The sequence below is a fragment of the Triturus cristatus genome, chromosome 2_1 (assembly GCF_964204655.1).
Source record: "Triturus cristatus chromosome 2_1, aTriCri1.1, whole genome shotgun sequence".
Taxonomy (NCBI): domain Eukaryota; kingdom Metazoa; phylum Chordata; class Amphibia; order Caudata; family Salamandridae; genus Triturus; species Triturus cristatus.
The window spans coordinates 530,191,950-530,216,702 of record NC_140581.1 but is presented as its reverse complement, the minus strand read 5'-3'; the positions used below and the strand labels follow the sequence as shown (position 1 = coordinate 530,216,702).

Genomic DNA, 24,753 nt, shown 5'->3' with positions numbered 1-24,753 from the left:
TATGGTCTGAGCATCAGAAAAGGTGAGCGATTAGTGTCAAAAGTACATATGACTCTCCATGAATAAGCCGTGAGTTAGTCCTGAATGCTAACTGAAGAAAGAGTTGGGGGCAGATTTACAAGGTCTGACGCATCTCTGCAAATCAGCAGGGATGCGCCAGAACACTTGCGACCCGCAAAACCACCTGTGCGCCACCACTGATGCGTCGCATTTACAATGCGGCGCGCCGTGACGCATGGATGGGCAGATGCCTATCGCATCACCCAGCAGAAATGCGGCGCATTGCTGGAGTCGCGTCACGCTTGCGACGCGGCTCCAGCAAGGCTTGGGGTGCCCTATGCCTAACATGCTGCATCAATCCTTACGCCTGCTTCAAGCAGGCGCAGGGTTTTGATGCAGCATGGCCGTAAAAGTGACTCAGTGAAATCTTGTAGATTTCACTGCGTCACTTTTACGAGGCGTACCTGCGAGAGAACGCCCACCCTGCGCTGGAACGCCCACATGAAATCTGAGCAAGTTTCATGTGGCACAGGGGTTTACAACTTAACGCATATCCCTAGCTGCGTCACGTTGTAAATACGGCGCAACATGGCGCATGATTTACGCTGCCGCTGCGTCACAGAAGTGACGCAACGGCGGCGTAAATGTGTCTCAAAGGGCTTGTAAATCTGCCCCTTGGTTCATTGAATAGAAATTTATGATTGTAATGTAATATTAGTTAATTTCGTTGATAAGTGATCATATGGTCCAGTGTGCTAATTTCCTTTACTTGCTGCTCATTTGTTTTTTCTGATATTCAGTTTATATTCATTAGAAAGCAATTTGTTCTCTATTTGACAATTTGTTGATACATTTACATGTTGGCCACTGCTTTCTTAGAGATAGTCAATACATGTTTCACCACATTGTGGCTAGATGGCCGTGACTTATTCAAGGCTGGAATGTGTAATAGGCTCAACTGTTTGGATTTACTGAACAATTTTGTAGTTTGTTAACTAATGTTAGCACAAGTGAAAGATCAACCAATAATGCGCACTGATGTGCAATTTCAAAAGTTGTGCCCACACTCTGTCATATGAAAATAACAACCACTTTGCTTCGGTATTATATTGTTCCTAATTTATTAATAACATTACATTTTTAACTATCAAATGAAATTATCATTAAAGTAGAGTTGACAGGATATTGGATTTTTTAGTAGGTGAGTATTTAAATTATCCCAGTTATGATGGAAGGTATAGAGAGAGGCAGAGTTTAAAAATATATATATGTCACTAAAAGCTGTTACGTTTGCCGTGGACAAGATATGTGAAATAAGGTGATTACAAGTAGAGGTTCTCTTGCTTCAGCGGTAGCTGAACCCATCAAGTGTGGGAAGGGGGGACGTGCAAGTTGTATAAACAATGTTGCTCTTGCAATCTTCTCTGCTATTTAACAAGTTTCAGCAAAGTTATTTTCTTGTTCTTCCCTAGGGCCCTGCATCCCTAACCCTTGCCACAATGGTGGAACATGTGAAATTAGTGAAGCGTTTCGAGGGGACACCTACATAGGATATGTCTGCAAATGTCAAGAAGGGTATAATGGAATTCACTGCCAGCACAGTAAGTTTACAAACGTGTTCACCTTTCAGAACGTCGCATTTTACAAAAAGTCAATTATTATATTTTTACAGTCAAAGATGATGATGGAAACCTCGAAGTAACTTAAGAAACGCATTACGTATACAAAGCTGGGTGGGAGGGGGGTTCTTAGACGTTAAACTTAGAAGTTTATGATTTAGACTTCAGGTAAAGGGAGAAGCCTGTGATTTCTGGGAGAAGCGCTCCATTGGAGGAGAATCCACTGGTGGGGGATGTATGACGTTACAACGCACACTTTTACAACGCATGCACTTACAACGCATTTTTTACAACGCATAATCCATTACAACGCATGACATTACAACGCATGACACTACAATGCATTTTTAAAAAATACCTTTACAACGCATTTCCATTACAACGCATACTACCTTTACAACGCATACCATTACAACGCATAATATTAAATTACATTTAAGGTAAGTATTAGATAGTATAGGGGTAAAAGTTACTATTCTAACTCCAGGGGGTGCAACAGTAGGGTAAGTGTTGGATAGTATAGGGGTAAACATTACTATTCTAACTCCAGGGGGTGCAACAGTAGGGTAAGTGTTGGATAGAATAGGGGTAAAAATTACTATTCTAACTCCAGGGGGTGCAACAGTAGGGTAAGTGTTGGATAGTATAGGGGTAAAAATTACTATTCTAACTCCAGGGGGTGCAACAGTAGGGTAAGTGTTGGATAGTATAGGGGTAAAAATTACTATTCTAACTCCAGGGGGTGCAACAGTAGGGTAAGTGTTGGATAGTATAGGGGTAAAAATTACTATTCTAACTCCAGGGGGTGCAACAGTAGGGTAAGTGTTGGATAGAATAGGGGTAAAAATTACTATTCTAACTCCAGGGGGTGCAACAGTAGGGTAAGTGTTGGATAGTATAGGGGTAAAAATTACTATTCTAACTCCAGGGGGTGCAACAGTAGGGTAAGTGTTGGATAGTATAGGGGTAAAAATTACTATTCTAACTCCAGGGGGTGCAACAGTAGGGTAAGTGTTGGATAGTATAGGGGTAAAAATTACTATTCTAACTCCAGGGGGTGCAACAGTAGGGTAAGTGTTGGATAGTGTAGTGTAATATTATGCGTTGTAATGGTATGCGTTGTAATGGTAGTATGCGTTGTAATGGAATGCGTTGTAAAGGTAGTTTTTAAAAATGCGTTGTAGTGTCATGCATTGTAATGTCATGCGTTGTAATGGATTATGCGTTGTAAAAAATGCGTTGTAAAGGTAGTGCGTTGTAAAAGTTGCGTTGTAAAGGTTGTTCCCCACTGGTGGGATAACATAAAATGGCAGGTTTGTTGTTGAGCTTGTAAAGTCCTGTAGAACATATTTTCAAACAGTATTTTGTCTATTTCGAAGTATTTTCCCAACTAACTGGGAAGGAGGCCGGTTTGACACTGCATCTCCGCCTCTTCTTTTACTTTGGGAACTGGGTGCTGGAGGCATGCATGCATCGGGTATTCCAATGGACATTTAGGTTGTGACGGTTGTTTACTGAGTCTTACGCCATTTCCTGTCCACCAGATTTGAATGGCAAGACCTGAGGTGCAAGCTTATGGTGTTACTTGTCTTTTATGGGTCTGGGAGGAATACTACAAGAGGATTAGGAAACGTATTGTGTATGTGTACATGTTCCTTAATTAAAAACAACAAAGACCGTTCTGCTTGGGACGGCCTTGATTAGTTTATGCACTCGTGAAAGCGCGTTGACGGCATCGTGCAGACAGAATTTGATAGAAACATGGCGATCACGAGGGCCCCAGAAGCATGACACATGCAAGGCTAGTTATTGCGTTGACGTCCTAATCATCCATGAATGCTCTGGTCTGTCAGAATCGACTTTCTTCCACATGCAACTGCATTTATAGCGCTTACTACCCATGACAAGGCGCTGAAAGTATAGCAGATTAGTATAGCGGGGGCTTGGGCATCTTGAAATGAAAACACACACACCAATTCCACACACATGGAACAGACAAGTCACAGTTTGAAGTTCCACTTTTTGATAGAGGCCACGAAGAGGAAAGTGAACACGTAAAAATAACATGTTAAGGACCTGGTTCCCGGATGTACTCACAGCCCCTCTTCATGTTAAGCGCGTAGTATCTGTATGCAGGGCGTTTTTTTCTGAAATGTATCTGAACAGCTTTGCAGCTGACTAACGTAGTGGGAACAGGCGGGTTGGACTTTTTCATCACCCAGAGGTATGTGCTGTGTTTACAAATGAGTTTGACAAAATAGCAGAAATACCTGCTGTCGAATGTCTGTGGTCGTATAAGATCAATTCTGCAGGTGCCTTTCAGCAGGTGCTGCACGAGATCCTTGTGTTTCCCTCGCAGGGGTGACGACACGTGCCAGTCTGCTCCCTGGGGGTCGCGTCTGCTCTTCCCCAGGAGTGGCCTGTGATTGACAGCTGACACCTGACGCGGTGCTCCAGCCTCGTGCAGCGCCCGCCAGGAGAGGGGGAGGTTACATGAATTAACACTCCACAGGAGCCTGACATCCATTCAGATATATACACCTCGTTTTAAAGTCCGAGTAATGCCCGTCCCTTTCACTTTGCAATTAGGCGTGCTCAAGGCCTCGCGTTTAATTGCATTAGTTGCCTGGGGCTGCCAGATAATTTAGAAGCAACTGGCCTTTTGCAACAACTTAATCGCTTTCTGGAAGCGTCTGCAGCGCGTGCCCTTTTTCCTCCAAGTATTATCAGAGAAGAAGTGAAAAATGACAGATGCTCAGGGACGTTGTTATGCTCCAATGAACTTAAACTCGAAAGTGAGTTCTTTTGAAGCAGGTCCCCCAGAGCGCTGGAAAAGGCCTGTGGTTTTGGGAAGCTTACATCCGGCCGGATGCATTCTGTGTGATGTCAGGTGCTCGAAAGCTAAAATGCAAAAAGCACTTCATGTCAGCGGTTACCATTAATCACGAGATAACTAAAATATTTCATACCACCCCTCTCTCGCATATACCAATACAGACCCCACTATAACATTCTATTGCAACAAAATAAGATTATTTTTTTAAAATAAGAAAACGCTGATTGATTTACAACGCACAACCACAAACTATGCGAGGCAATTTTTAATAAATATGTGTATATGTAACACTAATGTCTGAAAAATGTACACACTCTAACATGTCACGATCATTGTTCAGTAATTACAGGCGCGTTATTTGGTTTTCCTCTGAGGCTTAAGGCTCAGGCCTTGGTCTGTTCACTGAGGGCTGCAGCCTCAGGGCTACTGGTAGCCAGGGCTCCAAGGTGATCTCATCGTGAGAAAAACAAAGTACGGGAGCTAAATTCTACTCTTCACTTAAAAGGAGTTCCCCGGAGACATTTCTTTTTATATATCCGCAGCACGCTTAGAGATTTTAGCTTCAGGTCAGATTACTCAGCCGTCGAGGAAATACAATAAATGTTATTACTGAATGAACTGCCAGCCCCTGTCAATAGAAGTGAAAAGTCAAGGCAGGGAGACTGCTCCTGCAACAGTGACGCCTCCGTGCCTGGACTTTTTACATCTATTGACAACAGATATTGGGGTTAAATCCTTGGTCTGCACTGCCAAGCAATGCCTCAAGAATCGATACTGGTTCTTTCTACTTCAGCCCTGAGGCAGTTGAAGGCGGAATGGGTAGGAGTGGGGTTTTACATTCGGGGTAGGTTTTGGGGAGAGTTGAAGACAAACTTGGGGAAGTTTATTTAATTTGCAGAAAATTATAATTGGCACCTGTCTTAATAAAGTGGCCTTTTTTGATAAACAAGTAAGTGGTGTTTCGTGAGTTATTGTGCGATTGCCGTGCGACGAAACACGCTTCGGCTGACTGTTCTTGCGTTGCTTCACCGTCATATTGACTGGATATACAGGGATTGTGTGCGCTGATGAGAAATGGTGGATTGGAATAAAACGGACGGAAACTCAACGACTCCTTGGACGTTTGAAACTTTTATGAACCTGAAATAATTTTGACAGAAAAGTAACTGGAGAGTACACAGAGAGGAATGTAACCAAACAAAAAAACGTTTAATTATTGTTTTTGGAAAATACAATTTATCAGAAGCACTAGACAAAAGAAAGGCGCTAAGAAGAAAGCATAAACATTTAATTTGGCTTTTTATTGACTTTCTATTTTTTAGCCCATTCTGACTTTTGCTTCCCTCACACCTCCTTTTTTAACATAAACAGAACTGACCCCTTGAGGGAAGTATACACTGTGATTGATGCTTTGTCTCCTGACTTTAAAGGCCTCCCATTCTCAATTAGGGATCTTTTTCTAGCTGTAGAGACTTACCTTTATCCACCATCCATACTATTCCTTCCAATCTTACTACACAGTCTCCCTCTCACCATGCCCCATTAGTGCATAATTTGTGAAAGAAAAAGTGCCGGTTCCGAAGCTCCACTCAGAAGCTGGTGACCTGTCCAATTAAACGTTGGTGTGCAGCATACTAAGGCTGGTAATGTTTAGTCCTCTACCAGACATTCCCACCCTTTTTTCTCACCCTGGCAGGTTCTTGCTTTCTCCCTCTTTGGCTGTTTTACCATCTTTCTCTTTCTTTCCCGTTTGCGTATTTTTCCTCTCTTGCACTCAAGAAATATCTGATATAGAGAAATAAGTGCAGGCCCCCAACAATAAGTGCCAGTCCCCCCCACCAGCAAATCCCGGCTCAAATGAAACACTGTGCACCATACACTAACTAAGCATGCTGTCTGTGGCAATGAATTTATTCAATGCCGCAGTGCAAAACCAAACAGCTTTTAATCCTGGCATCTGTTATTTTTTCTGTGAAGAATTCTGGTTTTCCATATTTTTGTCTGATGCACTCAAGTTCAAATTGGCCGAATAGAGTTAAAAAAAAACAGAAAAAGCTGACAAGAACAGACGTTTGAGGAATCTGTGAGCTTGCCTTAGGCACGGAATAGACAACACATGCAACAGCAGTGCACAAAAACAGAACACATGCACGAAGGACAGCAGCTGACCAAGTAAAGCAAGCTTCTGCTGTACATAGAACAAGTACGTCATTGGCAACAACAATTAAAGCTTCCCTTACCATGCAGAACAGACACAAAAGCAATGAGAGTTTCCGTCACGCACAGCCAGACCATGAGAGAACCAGCACAGGCAGTAAGAATTGAAGATTCCCTCGCTCAACTGAATAAGTGTGGCCTAGAAGTGGTGGGTTAGCAGGACAATTTGCCATTGCTGTAGTGCAACAGCTTCTCACTCCTCCTCCATCAACCCTTCTTGCCAAACTGTGAAGCTGAGCCCTGAGACATCTCCCTTTTGGGAGCCACGGACATGCAGCATGCCTAATCTCAGCTGGTGGCTCTAGGGAGAAATTTCACAGAATTGTGCTCTATATTTATTATGCAAGAGTCTGTAAACTGCTTCACATCTACATTTCAGCCACAAGGAGAGCATAGACAGTAGGCTTCTTTCGGCTGTGCCAAAGGTTGTGCTCCAATGAGCTCATGCTTCCTGTAAGTTGTCAGACTCCCGCATGTGACGGGCTCAGAACTAACAGTTTATGCTGGGGAAGCGCCGAGCACTGATCCCTGGTACTTTATACTCTTCATCCCCCCCCCCCGAAAAGGAATACACCTGAGACCTCACTTAATTTTTGCAATTGAGACCGTTAAAGATCTCAGGCCGTATTTATTGACAAATAATTTACACTTCTAATTCATCTTGAGAAAACATAAAAAAATTGGACAGTAACACATTTTATTTGCATGCTTATAACATTCAATGGCAATTAAAAAACACAGTACGCTAATACATCAAAATTCCTGATTCTATGAACATCGTTCCTGTGCATCCATACTTTTGAGCAAGATCATGACTGGCTCCTCCCGTGAAGTACCCCATGTAGGAGGCACAGACACCCAGAGTATACCTACATAGGACACCCCCTGCACCCTAGCTGGGCTTGTCCCAGAAGGGCCAGTGCTCTGGCGCACCCACTGCCTTTGGCCAGATGGTGTTAGGTAAAAGATCGCATGCTAGCCACCACCCCAACCCCCCACGAGATTGCAACTCTTGTACCGGATGCAGACAATGTTGTCTGAACGAAATGCCACTGATTAGTTGTGAAACTACTCAGGCCGTACCGTGAAGGCTTCCAAAATGAGAAACAACTCTGGGATTGCTATATTGCTCATCAAGCCGGACTCTCTCCAATCATCTGGAGACTTCTCTGCACACCAGCTCGGGTCTAAAATGGCCCCAAACCCACACTAACTCTAGAATCTGAGAATAGACCGCTCTCCCTTTTTTACCTGGGCAGGCGTGCCCATACTACTGACCCAGTGAAGATGCATAAAAATCCCAGCCATATACTCATGTCCTGTCTCACCTCAGGAGACAGCCTGGTGTGATGGTGTTTTGCTGCAAACTTGACATAACTTGTGCTATTGACCTAGAGAACGGCTGCCTGATGGGATTATTGCACAGGGTAAAATGTAGCTGTCCCACTACTACCTTAGCTGATGCAATCTTACCTTTCTTCCCACTGGGCAATCTTTCAGGGACTGGAAGAATGCTGCTACCTTATCCTCAGGCTAGCTGGATGCTACTGCCACTGAGTTCAGGTCTATTCCCAAGAATTTGTTGCTAATCATCACGAGCCCACAAGTCTTAGCCCACACCAGTGTTACCCCAAAGACCTGCATCAGGTCTGTGAATTGTGCCAGAGCTTCCCCACAGCATGGAGAGCCAGGGGACACAACAAGAGAAGGTCGTTGAGATAAGGCAATACCCAAGGGTGCCCTGCCACCTGACGGAATGCCCATTCTAAAATGTGCTGAATTTCTCAAAATAGGCAAACAACATTCCGCAACCATAGGCATGCATTCGTCAAATAAAAAATCCAGCAATTGGAACTCATCTGGGTGCCCAGACAGTAGCCTGAATGCTGATTCTATGTCTACCTTTGAAAGCAATGCTCCAGGTGCCGGCTCATGGGGCATTTCAATGCCCTGGTCTAAGGAACAATACTTCACTAAGTCAAGTCCTCGTTTATTGCTTCATTAACAGACTGCCCCTGAGGGGGCAACAAATTGTGTATCATGCAGAGCTGCTCTGACTCCTTTTTAGGTACTACCTACGCGGGGAGCAAGCAGAATTCTCCAAAGGTATGGTGTTGAGTGGGCAAGCTATCCTGCCTAACTTCCTCTGCTTTATGATTGTGTTCTTTGCTGTAAGTTAATTATCTTAGAGTGACTGTTGATTCCTACAAAATGATACCCTAGCACTGCCTTCTATTGGTATTCTGAAACCAAATCTAAAACCCTCGTAAACAGCCTGTGCATATTCTATATTGTTGTAAGAATTCAGACATGCAGTCCTTGCCTACAGGCAGATCAGAGAGGAAGCTTTCTGGTATATGGTGTGCCTGTCGCTGTCTCTGGGGGCTTCTATCGTTCACCTTTTTATAACACTTTTGATTCTGGATGGGAGGGGAGACAGCAGAAAGAGCATGTGTGTTTGAACTTTTATGTTCCAGGGGCCCTAGTACATATTATTTTATTGAAGGCCCAATATGCCCCTTTTCTCTCCTCTCCTCCCGAATTACTAGAGGGGGTGGTTCCTGAGGCTGCCCAAAAGGGCAGTTAGACTGACTGCTCCATTTTGCTGACAGTCATGCATGTCTGCCATGAGATTGCATCGACCTGATCCCAGCATACATTTGGGGAAGTAGTATTCTTCCTTATAAAATATCTAACATACTCTTTGCATGCTATCCCCCCATTTGGGTCATGTGAACACTCTATCCTATTGTGATAACAAACCAGCTGGGTACACAGTGCAGGGAATTTTTCGTCCATGATAGACTGAAAAATAGGGAAACCTTTTATCCAATTAAACAGTGTTTCTTCCACCCTCTGTTTGTGCAGCCAATGCGCCAATCCCTTGAATGCGAACATTCTTTACACGCTTTGTTCTCCTCCTTCTCTGGGATATTTAAGATTACATAAACATTATCTCAAAAACGCTCTGCTAAACGTTTTCCTTGCCTCTGTCACCACTTGCCTCCCCAGTTGGTTGTGCTCAGCATGCATTTCTGCCCTACATATGCGGGCTAAAGACGTGACTGTACCTGTCTCTGGGTTGTCCTTAGTGTTCAATGACTGTGACTGTGCCCCCCCCCCTACTGCCGGCTGCACTCTTTGAGCTACACAAGCCAGACTTGGCGCATTAGCCAGTACTAACAATTGCGTTACCTGCGGTGGTACCTGGTGCCCCCACCCCATCCGATGAAGCATTTGGTATAACAGGCTTTTGTCCTACTCCAAATTGGGGTACCAACCTCTTTGCCCTTTACAAATTGTCCCCTTTAGGGACCCCCAACATCATGATCCCCATGAAAGCAGAAGATAACATGCCCACTTGTGACAACCAGGGTAATACATTGCTAAATTATTGACCAACTCTGCCAGTCGCCCTACCAAACCTCCCAGAGGGACCCCAAAGGCCATACAATTGTTTTTCCCATGTGTTGCTCACAACGGGTAATAACGCTAGCAAATAGCTCTGCTTTGCCCCTAATGCAACCACCGACTCTACAGGAGTTGCCACTGTCATAACTGGGCTACCTGCCCCATTCGCCTCCTGCCCTGGCTGCTTCGTACCCCGCTTCGGCACTGGCGGTACTTCTGCCCTTGGTGGAACCCCAGGTCTTTTGGGCCTCTCCACGCTGCATCCCGGTGTAGCTGGCACAGGGACACTCTGTGGTGTAGGCGGGAGCAGTAAAAGCCAATAATTTGTCCATTACATCCAATCTGCATTTCATCATTTACACGTCATACTCACCCAACGAGTGCTTGCTCGCTCTGTTTATTTTCCTTGCTTGGAATGTCTCCCGTTTAATAACTCTAAAACACTCCAAAACACAGGCAGCTCTGCAATGGTCCAGGTAAAACAACCTCTACAGCAATAGTTAAACCAAACTAGGCCCAACCAAGAATAAATTACCCAAATACCACAGTTAGGCAAGAAGTTGCAAACCAACTATGCACATGCCTTACCAAAGCTATCAATCTCAGCCAAAAAGACTCTCCTTAACTGCCAAAAACACAAAACCATGCTGTCCCTTAGATAGCTTGCCCTCACGACCTTGGTGCTGACTATGCTTAGCCTATCTAGCCAGAATCAACAACAAAACAGTCTCTCTGGTCCCGAAAAAACACAAACGCCATAATTATGGCAGCAAGATGTTCCCCAAATGAACAATATACCTACATAACAAAACAACAACAAAAACTCTGCCACCTCCGATCGCCACCACTGCCATTTAGGCAAAAAAATCAAAGTGAGGCACACCCAAAACAAGTATGACGGCCCGCGCAGCTCCTGGGTGCTCGGCTACTTTACTTGATGTCGGCAGTCATCAAGATGGCAAGGGGCGTGGTATGGGCTAGGCATAGGTCAGGCAGCGAAAACATCTGACTATGCCTCACACTCTCCTTTAAGAGCGGCCAAACCTGCCCCGAGATCTCCTCGTCACCCTGAATGGCTTGCACCTTCAGCATCACTGTCACATTTTCTCGGTTTAGTAATGCTGCCTGCAGCAAATGGCCTAATGATAAGGTCACAGAACTCCAAAGTGATTTGAACTATCTTTATAATGTTTGTCGGGGTTACTTTATTTCTTATAATTTATGGTCACATCATCACTCTTCCCACAAACCACTTACATCCTTGGTGTGTTTGCAGACAATTTAACACATCAAAAGTAGTTAGTAATTTGTTGCAAGAATATATTCAAATCAGTTTATATGAGTGGGCTATAACTCAGAATATGTTGAAACATTCAGAGACAGTATATTTCTGGTAATGACCTACAGCATGCAGAAAATAAATATGTGACTATAAATATCTAATTTCTGCTTATCATTGTTCATTTATCAAAAGGGATCAGCAGAAGGAAAAGCCAGTGTTCTTTTTTATACTGTTTAAACTGTAGATGCTAACTACGTCCTGTAACATATCTTTCACCTTAACTCATCACTCTCGCAAAAGGCATCATGACATCACAACTCATCTGTAGTAACTTAGTACAGTTAAGCTGTTGCATTATTTTGTTCAATCTATCAATGTATTTGTATGGCTCAGCTTATTACTTGAGAGGGTATCCGGGTGCTTGAAGGGTCTGAGGGACCCAGTCAAATGGCCAGGCCTTGAGTGCTTTTCAGAATTCCGGTAGAGAAGGTGAAGTCCAGGGCTGCAGGGGGAGGCCATTCCATATCTTTGCTGTGAGGTAGGAGTGTCTTCCGCTTGTGCTTCTGTTGATGTGGGGAGAGTGGACGAGCGAGAGAGAGGCAGAGCATAGTTGTCTGGATAGTTGTTGGAAGTAGAGGCGGTTATTGATTTATGTCAGTCCTGGGTTGTGTAGGACTGTTTATAAGTGGGTCAGCAGCCTGAACTAGCAGCTCTTCTATACAGGGAACTAGTGGAGTTCCTTGAGATGAGGGGTGATGTGGGTTCGTTGGGGAAAGTCGAGTATGAGTCTGGCAGCAGTGTTCTAAATGGTCTGTAGTCTCTGGAGAAGGTGTGCAGCGATCCCTGCGTAGTGAATGATGCCGTAGTCCAGGCTGCTGGTGAAGTGGGCTTATTTGACGGTGCGTGTAGTGTTCAGAGGGAGCCACTTGAAGATCTTTTGAAGCATGCACAGAGCAAAGAAGCAGGCACATGAGACAACATTGATCTGGGGCTTTATGGTGAGCTTGCTGTCGAGGATGATGCAGAGTTTTCTGGCATCGTCTGATGGGGAGGGCGAGTGTTGTTGTTGCCGAAGAATAGGTTCCCTTTTTATCAGTGTTGAGCTTTAGGCAGTTGTTTCCCATCCAATTGGTGATGCTCGTCATACACCTGTAGAAGCTGGTTCTGGTGGTGTTTGGGTCCTTGGAGAGGGCAGGATGAGTTGATTATTGTCTGCGTATGATTTGATGTTGAGTCCATAGGATCTGACAATGTCTGTCAGGGGTGTCATGCTGATATTGAAAAGGGTTGGGCTGAGGGATGAGCTATGAGGGACACCACAGATGATTCAATTGGGATTGAAGGTGAAGGGAAGTAGGTGGACTTTCTGTGTTCTACCAGTGAAGAATGAGGCAATCCATCTGATAGTGTCCCCTTGTATGCGATGCTGTGTAGCCTGGCAATCAATGTCTGGTGGGATACTGGTACTCGGTGATGTGATTGCTGTGAAATCCGGACTTGGAGGAGTCGAGGAGATGGTTCTGCTTGAGGTGATTGGTGAGTTATTTGTTGATGGCTTTCACCTGGACCTTGGCTGGAAAAGAGAGTATGGAAATGGGCTGGTAGTTCTTGTTTTTGCTGAGGTCGGCAGACAGCTTCTTCAGAAGGGGCTTTATTTCAGTATGTTTCCAGTCTTCTGGAAAGGTGGCCGTTGGCTATCGAGATGTTGATCAGAGAGGTGAGTTTGTGGCTGATTCTGTCGCTTCCAAGGTCGAAAATGTGGTATGGGCAGGGGCCCCTGAGTGGATGGAGCTCATGATTGTGGCAGGTTCCTGGAGAGTGAGACGACTATATTTGGTCAGTTGAAGCTCTAGGAAATCTGTCGGCTTGGGCTGAGGTTTGATGTTTTTGTACATTTTGGAGATCTTGTCATGGAAGAAATTGGCAAGGTTGTCACAGAGCTCCTGAGAGGGGGTGATGCTGTTCTCTGTAGCTGCAGGGTTGAAAAATTCTTTGACGATGTTGAAGAGTTTCTTACTGTGGTTGGAGCTGGAGTTGATGCGAGCAGCCCTGGCATGTCTCTTTTTCTCCTTCAGTAGCCAGTGGTAGTGGTTTAGGGAGGTCTTGAAGGAGGTTTGGTCAGTGGTGTCTTTGCTAGTGTGCCATATTCTTTCCAGTTGTATGTAAATATTTTTTGCTGTTTTAAGTTCCTCAGTGTACCAGTTGGCCTTTATTGTGGCTCTCCTGTGGTTGCTGTCTTTGATGGGCGCGTTGTTGTCAGATCATGATCCAGGTGTTGAAGTTCTGAACACTCTGGTTAAGGGAAGTGGCAGTGTCAGAATTGGAGCCATTGAGGGCATCGGTCCATTGGGTCTTGAAATGTGCTCCAGCAGCAGTGGGCTGGTGATGTTGAAATAGATCATGCAGTGGTAGGTCCAGGTGAGTTTGGTGATGTGGCTGTATTTGATGCAATTATTGAAGGTGAATATGGGGTCCAGCGTGCGACCTGCAGTGTGAGTGGGGTCGTGGACGAGTTTAGTGAGCCGTGTGTTCATGCATTTGAGGAGGTTGGTGGTGTTGGTGTCGCAATGATCGTTGAGGTAAAAATTGAGTTCGCCGAGGAATATGAAGTCTTTGGAGTCCATTGAGAGTGGTGCGATGAAGTCAGTGATGGAGTTGTAGAAGCTGAGGCATAGTTTAGGGGGGTATTAGGCAAGGGTGCCTCTGATGGTTGACTTTTCATCAGTTTGATGTCTAAAATTAAAGTGTTCCATGACTGGGGTGGGGCTGCCAATGGTGGTGGTGCAAGGATGGTCTGTTTGTGGATGATGGCGATTTCTCCTCCGGGTTTGTTCACGCGATCACGATGGGTGATCTTGTGTCCATTGGGAACTGCTGAGGAGATATCGGGGTCAAGGAGGGATTGAGCCTGATCGTGGTGAGAAAAACAACATTGGGTGCGAGTGTGGAGATGAGATCCCACAGCTCAGTGGCATGTTTGCATAATGAGCACATGTTGAGGAGGATGCATGCAAGCTGGTGGTTGGGCGCTGTTGTGACATGGGGGATCGGCATGGGGTTGGGTTTTGTGTTTGTTGGCGTTCTGTGGCAGGTGAAGTTGCAGTGGTTGTAGGTGAAAGGGCCTACCAGTAGGAGGTGAGGCATGGCAGCAGAGTTGGCTGGGGGGTCTTAGGTTCAGAACGCGGACGTTGGCAGCAGTGTAGCCTTTGGAGGGCGTAGAGCCAAAGCTCCTGGCGCTGGGTGCGGTCCAGGTGCAGATGGGCGCAAACAGGCCTGCCTTTGGTCCACCAGCTGCGCACGTCTGCTCTGTGGCACTGCTGCGGCCGCAATTAAGTAGGTCCTGGTAGGTGGAGGAACATGGGGGTGTGGTGGACAGGGCTAGAGAAGGCAGGAACACTAGATGGGAAATGCGGGCAGGAGAGCAGGTAAGGTGCAGGGGGGCACGGAGGGGGAAGAAGGGAACAACGTAGTGGGCGTCAGGGGAGAAGAATCAAGCAACAGGCACAACAGAGAGGCAAAAGCAAGAGGCACAGAAACGAGGCTGAGAAAGTGCAAAGATGCACCAAAACAAGAGTAAGAAACTGCAAAGATGCACCGAAAAGAGAGTGAGAAAAACACAGATGCAACAAAGAGAGAGTGAGAGAATGCAAAGAGGCAGCCAACCGAAAGCGAGAAAATGCAAAGATTCACATAAACAAGTGTGAGACAGAGCAAAGATGCACAGAAACGAGAGGGAAAAAAGCAAAGAGGCAACAAAGATAGAGTGAAACTGCTAAAGGCACTGGGCAAGAAGGAGAAATGCAAAAAAAAGAGCACAGGAGAGGGTGGGAAATGAAGAATGGCACAAGAGAGAGGGTGAGAGATGCCAAAGGCAAAAGGCACAGAAAGAGAGAGAGAGAAATACACTTGAGCAAAGGAAGAAGGAGCAGAGAGAAATGTGAGTGATTTAGAAGAGAGTACAGGAAGGCAGCGAGAAGACAGCTGGACCGGCGGTCGCATGCACGGCCTGCAGCTGGGTCCGAAAGGCCTAGGGTGGTCGGAGGAGCAGTCCAGGTAAATATGGGAGCCTGGGCACCTTTCGTTATTACTCATGATTAGAGATGTCACTAGCCGCCTGTAACAAGGAAGTTAGAGACAGACTTTTATACATGGATTTCAGGTTCTCGTATATTATTCACAAATAATGCTGATACACCCCTTTAAAAATACACAGCGGAGAAAATAAATTGAGTCGAGCATTGGATTATGTCTCTAAGGCGGGCGGGATTTGTGTATCGATCTATTGGTTTAGGTGTATAACGTCGGGGGCGTATTAGATAACATGAAACTTCAGTTTTGTAGGATATGTTGAAAAAAATGTGAAACTACAACGTACAATAAAAGCATGCCCACAACGTCCTTTATTAATTACAGCATGTTCCAATTATAAAAGCCTCTGGGTGCGGCTGTTCAGAGTTCAGATCTAAGTCAATGCAAATGAATCCCCCATGTGACCACATGAAGCTAGGAGCTGAATTTAAAATATGTGGAAATGTGCCATCTTTGTTAATCGAATCTCATATCTTTATGTTGCAATTCTGCGTATAACAAACACGTTTTTAAAAATAAAATAAATCCTACTTTCATCATTTCTCACAGCTACTTCTAAAAAAGGCTTGTTACCAAATTTGTGTTAAAATTTAAATTCTGTAATATAACATAGCAACAACGCTGTGAATATAAAATAATCAATTCATGCGTCCTGCTGATAAATGCATGACTCAGAAATATTTTTCAAAACATTCCAGTTAGAAGAAATCAAACTTTAGAAGCATTCATAATTTAGGTTTTTTCTAACCTCGGTATCAATATTTTTCCTGAACGAATTTCAGAGCTATGAAAAGTTGAGAAATAGCTTGGTACTCACTAGCTCCTTTATTCACACACTTGGAGACAATTTAGTTTATATTACACTATGCTATATGAAAAAACTAATGTTAATGGTTTACATGATGCATTCATAGAAACAAATGAAAAGTGGCCCGCGAGCGTTCTCTTGACCCTCCATCCATCACACATTGAAAGCAGATCATTTTCTGGCCCTTCCTGAGAATTTGGCCAAAAACGTGGCAGATGTTCAGTCCGCCATGTTACAAGTTCATTATAGCCCCTGGCCCATGCATTATAGGGGAAGAGACATTCATCTGTTTTTGACTGAGTACTCAGTCCGCCAAACTCTAAATAAGGCTCTTAGTAAGAAAAAAGTAAAAGTTTTCGAAGAAATGAATAATAAATAGCTAATTTTGTGTTCTCTCTTAGATAGACTGCCAGCAATGAGCTCTGAAAGTAACACATTGTTTCTATTGAATAGCTAGAGAGAACCTTTAGTCTGATATCTTCTCCCCCATGTTGACAGGAACATTCGTCAGGCTGTCATCAACTTCTGCACTCAAATATATAAAAAATTTGAGAATACTTATAAAATTCCAACAATGCATGTAAAATAACTCGAAAGGAAATGTTTTTGTTAAGGTCTACTGGGAGTAGCTCAGCACACATTGCTTATGTTCCATGCAGAAATGGGCATTTTCATGTGCCCCGTTCATTGGTCCAGTTGGAAATCTACGCACCTTGGCCATGGTTCTGGGATATCCTTCATGTCGAATAATCTGCATTGAAAGAGATTCACATTTTTAATAACTGGAGAATTTGAGCATGGTCCGCCTCTTCAGATTCAGCAGAGGTGACATTGGCTTTCCCACCCAGGAGGCAATGGAATATTCTCCGCAGCCCCCCTTAGCAAGAAGTGCTATTGTCTTCAAAAGCCTTATTAAGGAATTTGTGCTTCTGTTGTCAAGATGAACTCAAATGAAATCCTCTCAGAAGGCTGCATCTGATATGAGAAAAGTGTGTGATTGGAATACTCTTTCCAGTGACTTCTGTTCAATCAGAGATGCTTTTATCTCTTTCATTATCAAATATTGTCCAGAAATAACACAAAGAGGCCCTCATTACTCAAGAATTGATGTCCTGACCGTTGGAAAAAGTACTGGGTCAGAAAGGGTGAGGTGTTTATTATTAAAGTGAGCCTCTCATCTCTAAAGCAGCCTTAAAATATCAGCATTCCAACAAAATGCTCTCTCACCTTCCCACCAACCCTTTGCCCAATGTGGAACATCTGTCACAAGGGTTGAAGCACAGAGATCTGTACACACTGCCGACCCTACAGAGAATGTTGATGAAATGAGAACTGATCAACTGATATCAATCTAGCCTGCTAAGTAAAAGAAAAGCAGGGACATGAAGATATCACTTGGCCATAAATTCTACAGAAAAAGAGGGACATGTTAAACATAATTTAGATAGAAAAACTTTAAAAACTCAATAAGCAATCTACCCACCTCTTCATTGTCTCTCAAGAAGCATTTTGAACACCGATGTTTTTAAAATGCTTTAATGTAAATTTAGCACAAGCATGGTTTGTGTAGCATAACCAGGAGAGGACTCTACAAATGAAAGAAATGAGACATTCCAAATTTGCTGTAAATGTGTTTTTGGATAAGATATATGTTGCAGCGTAAATAGCCTTTAAAAAGACTACAAGGATCCAGTCTATATCACCACGGACCCAATTCTCTTTGTTAGATTAAAATTAAGTGCCCAAATTGTCCACTTTGCTTACAAAATCTCTCAGTTTTCCAGACTGTTCTCTGTGCAAGATGCATTTGAAATGCAAAATTGCACACGTATAGTGGAATATATTAGTTTGCATTTTCAGATCTGGAGACAAACGTGTGCATGTTTTTGGCTGGGCCTACCTATACCAATAGTTGAACACCATTACACACCTAACTATGTGAATGTTCATATGCCTCTTGCAGTATTATTGAAGCCTGGAAGCATGTACAAAAGTATTCTTCACAATAACAAGAACAAGTTGCTCAATATTTACACGTAATTCCACAAAAGAAATATTGGTCCTTCACAGCCAAGCTTTGTGAAATTAGACTCTACTGTCTGTATAAAATGTTCTATTGATAATCAGGAAAATGGTGGAGTTCCATCAATGTGCAGGTGATGTGGTCAACGTTTGTCAGCCTCTTGATGGATCATGCTAAGGCATGTAGGATTTTCTGAAGATGGTGAGTGTAGAGTCTGGGAGGCCATAAAGCAGGGCATTAGGATTGTCCGTATATGAAAGGTTGAGGTGTGGAGCAGGAGTTCCAAGTTGATTTCTGGGAGGAACAGTATTATTTCATTTACTAGAAAATGCTGGCCCTATGTTGTCTTGATTTTCTTAGTGATGTTGTTCTAGAGTGTGACGTTTGTGAATAACTTGGCATTGGGTGACAGGTTTGGACTAGTTGTTGCTTGTTCTTGGAGAATTATGGGTCGAGCATTAAGTAGGTTCTGGATATCCTGGTCTGGATGAGGTAGAGGTAGTGTTTGGGGCATTGGATGTCTCGAGAGCAGGAGACATTCAATAAGAGTTGACTGTTATTGGTGTTTTGGTGAATTTTAATTCTGTTATTATCGAGTAGAATGCCAAAGGGCTCCATGCCAGAGTGTTTTTACCAAGAAAAATGCCAAGGAAACACCACACTGGCTTGTAATAGGTTCATTATTAAATGTAAGTTTCTGTGCTCAATACATAAGACAACGTGTAACACTTTGTATAATAATGAACTGTTCATCAGGGACTACGATGCCTTTATTTTGCAATGAGATGCAGGAACCAATAACGCTGTGTTGTCTTTTTTCTCTTGCTTGACAAGATCCTCTATGCATCTCAATAATAATCTAGTGACATGTGTGAATAAATAAAATAGTTATATGTGAAAAGGTCACAATATAAGATGGCATCTGAAATAGAGAACAGTGGGTACATGCCAGAAACTAAATGTAGAAACATACATGTAAATTAAGAGAGACAGAAAGTAAGTGCTCCCTATGAGAAAGATAAATATACATGTGCTCTCTTTTTCCATAATCTTTGCAGCCACAGAGCTAGTCAGTCTCTTTCAAAGGTGAGAGTGTGAGTGTTCCTCTAAAGCTTGGTCACAGGGTTCTTGCTCAGCAATGAAAAACTGGCATCCAAAGCTCCCTTTACTCTCCAGGTATTCAAAGGTGAGAAGTAAAATATTAGACCAATGGAGGTGGTGTTGGGTTGAGTCAGGATACAGTACAACACAGTCATCCCAGTAGTGAAGGACCATCCAGAGTTGTGATTTTCTGTAAAAGGAAAATCAATTCAATAATATGGTATTACATACATATATGCACAGCTAAAATGAAGAACAGGTAGCCAAAACATACCAATCTAATAAACCATGAACATGTAAAGAGCAAAAACAGAGTGAAAAGTCAAGGCTGGATGACCATGATTACCAAAAATGGTGTAATGAGCCATGCCTTGTTTGCAAAAGCTAACTTTTCATGAAAAGCACACTGTAAAAGTGAGAATTATAACCCACTCCCCCTTTCAAACCATCGCTTGTGCCCACCAAAACAAACAGAAACAAAGAAGATGCCGTGAGAATGAGGAATAAGTGAAACAGTAATACTGAACAAATAATGCATGTTTTTTATTTCAGACAAGGAAATATAGTGGAATTGAAGAATCTAATCTCCTTGTTCGCCCATAGTGTGAGAAAGTACCACTTTTTTGTGGACTGATGCCGCTGGTCTTGTGACTTCGCTCACTGGAACACTACTAAGCAGGCTCCAGTGCAAGGGATGTAACCCTTAAAACATACCAAAACCCGTGAACTCCTAATTGGCATATTTACTGTTCCTGTAACACCATACTATATGTTGTTCCAAAATACATCCATAGCATGGGAAGTTAAATGTCACATATGAATTACAGCACTACTGTGCTGTCCGCTGACAAACATGACTGTAGACCATCCGCTGTAGACTGATTGCAACCCAACCTGTCTAAATGGCCTTTTTTGACTGGAGAAAACCTCCCTTTTAAATATGAAGTCAACTCTATGTAGACCTTGTAGCCCACAAGGCAGGGTGCACGGTACCAAAAATAGGATAGGTAGAAAATTAGCGTTAGGAAGTCCTTACAGTGACTTGAATCTAAAATCTATTTTCACTGTTGGAACACTAGCCGACCCTTACAGGAACGCTGGGAAGGAACATTATTAACTCTGCTATCTCTGGATTGAGACCAGCTAGAAATATGACTTAAACGCTATTTTCAATGTTTAATAAAAGCCCAAGTCAATAGTAAAGTTGTATTTTTTGAAATATTAAGGAAAAGTATCTTTTAGAAATGCACCTCTATCCTGCCTGCAGCTCCTGGATGCTAATTTGCATTAGCTCTCTAGCTGTGACCCAGTGAGTTATTAGCCTTGATGTAGAGTGCAAACTGCTCCCAGAGCAGAGAAAGTGGCCTGGGTGTAGAGATGTGTTTTTGTTCCCCTGGTAGGAAGACCAGTGGGGAGGTTGTGCTAACAAAATTTACTTCAAAAGGGCCTCTAATGCCACAAGCCGATGTCATATGACACCTGAAAAGGCCTCTTCTTTTGTCCTCTTTCTGTGAGGCTGGCACCAAACCCAGTGTGGGAAAACCTGTGCCAAGAACTGGTTTGGAGTGGCCACAGAGGAGGGGCTAATCATTACTACAACCACACCTCTGAGTGGGTACGCAGGATGTGCACAAGGGAAGAAGGGTTTCTTCATCTGGGATTTAGCAACTGGGTGGCACTGTGGGATTGTTTTCAGTAGGCCTGTGAGAACGTGGATTTTTAGTTGGGGTGGATGATAGCCCACCACAATCAGTAATGGCACTATTCTTATAAGATCCAATAAAGATTTTGGTCATTTGAACCAGAGTTCAATGTCTGGTAGTTAATTATGGCAAAAAGCAGACAGGCCTAACTGTCTGTGTTACAAGCACCAAAACACTTAAATAGTAAAAAAAAACAACACAAAAAAATTCCCACTCCAATATATAAAAATAAAGAATTTGTAAATAATAAACTGAGACCAAAATGGTAACTATCCATAAAAAGGAACGAGAGATTTGAATTTTTAAATTTTTAAATAAAAATAGCACCAAAAGTACAAATCACCATCCGCCAGCAACTGGTCATGCTAGACTGGGACAAGAATAAGGTTTATGGCTGACCGCGATGGAGCTCCAGTTGGATGTACAGGTCGGATTGGTCCCGGTCAGAAAGTTACCTTCACACGTCGACAATTTTTAAAGAAGATTGGGTCCCCAGATTGGCAAGGCTGCAGGCTGGTGCTGGAGACAGGCTCATCAATGACGGATTGCAGAAGGATGAGTACTTGGTGAACCCCTGGACAAAGGTGGGAAAAGCTCTCAGCGGTAAAATTTCAGAGTTCGTGCCCAGGAAGCCATTGATAACAATAATAGGCTGCTCCGCGTCGGGCCCAGTGAAGATTTCCACCTTCAGACTTGAACTATTTTCTGGAAGTAGGATTTCTTCAGCAGGGCAAGCCTGCAGGCTGTAGCTGAAGAGGGTCTGATTTCGTTGGATGTTGATTGGCCTTGGGCCCTCTGCTGCTCTGGAGAAAAATGTAGCAATGGTGATGCACCCTTTGTAGATTGGCTGGCAGGTTGGTCCCGGTCCCAAAACAGTTCTCCTGGCAGAACTTAGCAAAAAGTTTGAAGTTCCAGAGTAGTGAGGACGGGGTTTTATGTACACACATTGCTATGTTAGCATAGGCATTTTAGAAACTAAACGCCATCTTGCCACTTTGCTGCTTTTGCACACAACACTACAGGTAGCTGTTATTACAAGTAAAACTGCGTGCTTTCTTTTTCTTCACATGAGAACGGTCTGTTGTTCACATCCCGAGACGTGCACCGCGACCTTAGTCTGAACACTGTGTGCAGAAGCCGCCAAGGTCAAATAACAATGTATGCTGTTGAATTCAGGTTGATCGGCCCACGCTCTAGACACAACACGCACACAGCTGCAATTATCTGAAACTTGGGTGCCTTTAATATTGCATTTGCATGCATGATTCAGACACTTGGAGAAAACCTTTCCAGACACAGAGAGCAGAGCTGATCCTGTGATGTGATTCACCTAAGCTGATCTTTGAGGTATGGGGTTGCCCATTCAAATCTAGAGACCTTCTATTAGTTTATAAAACTAGTTTACTAGCCAAGGGAGGGTGTTTCACAAAGTATTATAGGACTTGTTTTCCACTATCATTTTAATATGATTTCTCCCTTCATATTTTTATGGTATTGTAACAATGCTGATGGTTTTGTTTTTAATAATTTGCCTGCATATATTAGCCAAAGTACTGCACCTTAGAGCAAGTAGTTAAAAATAAACATTTTAAACTTTACCGTGTCTCTGATTACTCTTGTTGTGGACTGATATGAGATTAATAATAACGAAAAGGTGTTTCTGATTCCCACCATTCCTGAGAGTACTCTAAGTCGCTTGTTCTGGGTTGTCTAATCATTGGTAGCTTCGAGATGATACGGAGAATGAATGAGACACTGATGCTAGTCGGATAGGGGTTCTGGGTACAGGGGTGAGTTTTTTGGTACACCACAATTCACTGAGGTCCTGGTTTCCTGTGCATAGTTCTGTGCATGAGCAGAATCCCCGCAACACCAGGTTATGAAAAAAAGAGTGCACTCTGACACCAGCCAAGGGTCATAGGACCGCAGAAATAAATGAATGAATGAGACATTTATATAACACGGAGCTGTCAAAGAAAACGTCCTGGCACTGAAAAGGCTAGGAGGGGGGAAGTTATTGAAGGCTGTTAAATACTGAGAAATAGACAATTTAAAAAATCTGTTCATTAGGAGAAGCATGAATATTCCCTCATATAGATTGGGCCACTGTTTTGATGTGCTCTGAAAGTAAACATTTAAACAGGATGTGTTGGCACTCTAAGTGCCAATGTAGAGTTCTCAAATATGGAGAAATATATTCCTGTCTGTGAAGATTGAGTAGAAGCTTGCATTCTGTACCATTTGAAGGTGATGAAGAAGTAATCATGTAGGCCCAAATATAAAATAATTGCATACTTCAGAGGAGAAGCAATAAAAGAGTGTCTAAAAAAATTCTTATGCTTTCTGGGATTATGCTAGTATCTTTTTGAAGCTTTTTAAGACAGATAAAGAGGATCCTGCAACTGCCCTCACCTGAGGGAGAAATTAGAGATCCTTGACAAATTTAACACCAGGGTTTCTCACCCTATGTAATGGATTGTGAAGGGGCCCAAACTCAGAGGGCCACCAGGAACTGGACCACATTGAAGGTGAACACTTGAAGAGCAGTATTTCTGTTTTATTCGAATTACGTTTTAAACAACTGCTCTTCATCCATTAGGCAGCTCTCATCAGGCATGATTTAAAGTATTCCTGTAGCTCACATTTTGTATCATGATGCTGGGTGCCGTCAGCATATGACACTTCCTGTGAACACTGAATAGAGTAGGACTTAGCACAGATCCTTTCAGGACAGCATGTCTCAAAATCATGCCAGGGGACATATGTGTAGGAGGGTTAAAGAATTGGTGATGGTGAGATAGAAAAGACTTAAGCCTAATTAAGGCAGAGCCACATATATCACTCATCGCTAAGTGCTCTAATATAATGGAATAGGACATGGTGTCAAAAGCAGCTCGAAGATCTAACAGTACAACTGACGCTGCTTATCCTGGTCTAGGCTCAGTTTGATAAACGCAGTTACTTCAAGCAAAACCAACTCCATGCTGTGACATGGCTGAATACCAGACTGTGTACTGTGCAGAAGATTATTGACCTCAAGATACCGGTTGATGTGACCACTGAATTTTTTCTCTGGACTTTTAGATAATGCCACTAGGAGGAAAATTGGTCTATAATGTGCTAGAACCTTAGGATCTAAAGAAGATATTTTTAATAAAGGATCCACCTGCTCTTGCCTTAGTAACTACAGCGTATTGTGAACAATTAAATAGATGTTGATAACTGGATTAAGAACATGAACAGCCTTTGCTAAGACATCAGGTGGACACCAGGGATCCAGTGGTGAACAAGACCGACAGTCCATGACGGCCTGTGCTGAGGCATATAACGAGATCCTTTCAAAGTCAGATAAACCTGGTGCTGAAGGCCTACTGATCAGCAAAACAGATATCAGTCAGATAGATGATCTGTACTTACATCAAAGTCTGCATAGATTTTTTCAATATTCTTTTGAAAGGAAAGAGAGTGATTTTCACAAAGTTTAGTGGAAGGAGTAATATGTTGTCTGCATGCTTTGGGTGCAATGAGAGACTGAACTATTTTAAAACTTTCTCTGGGCCTATTGGCCTAGCGGTCGTGAGTTGGCTGAGGTAGGTACCTTAGGCCAAATAGGGACCCTTGCTTCCACGTCAGGGAAAGGAAGGACACCTTTTCAGGAAACCCT

General features: G+C 43.3%; 1 protein-coding gene across 1 annotated transcript in view; it reads left to right on the top strand.

Moving 5' to 3' along the window:
- Positions 1-24,753, top strand: part of EDIL3 (EGF like and discoidin domains 3) — a 1,529,327-nt gene that overhangs the window by 699,474 nt on the left and 805,100 nt on the right. The window contains exon 5 of the mRNA XM_085632425.1: positions 1,473-1,601. Coding sequence (XP_085488551.1) covers positions 1,473-1,601 — 129 coding nt within the window. The remainder of the gene's footprint in view (positions 1-1,472; positions 1,602-24,753) is intronic.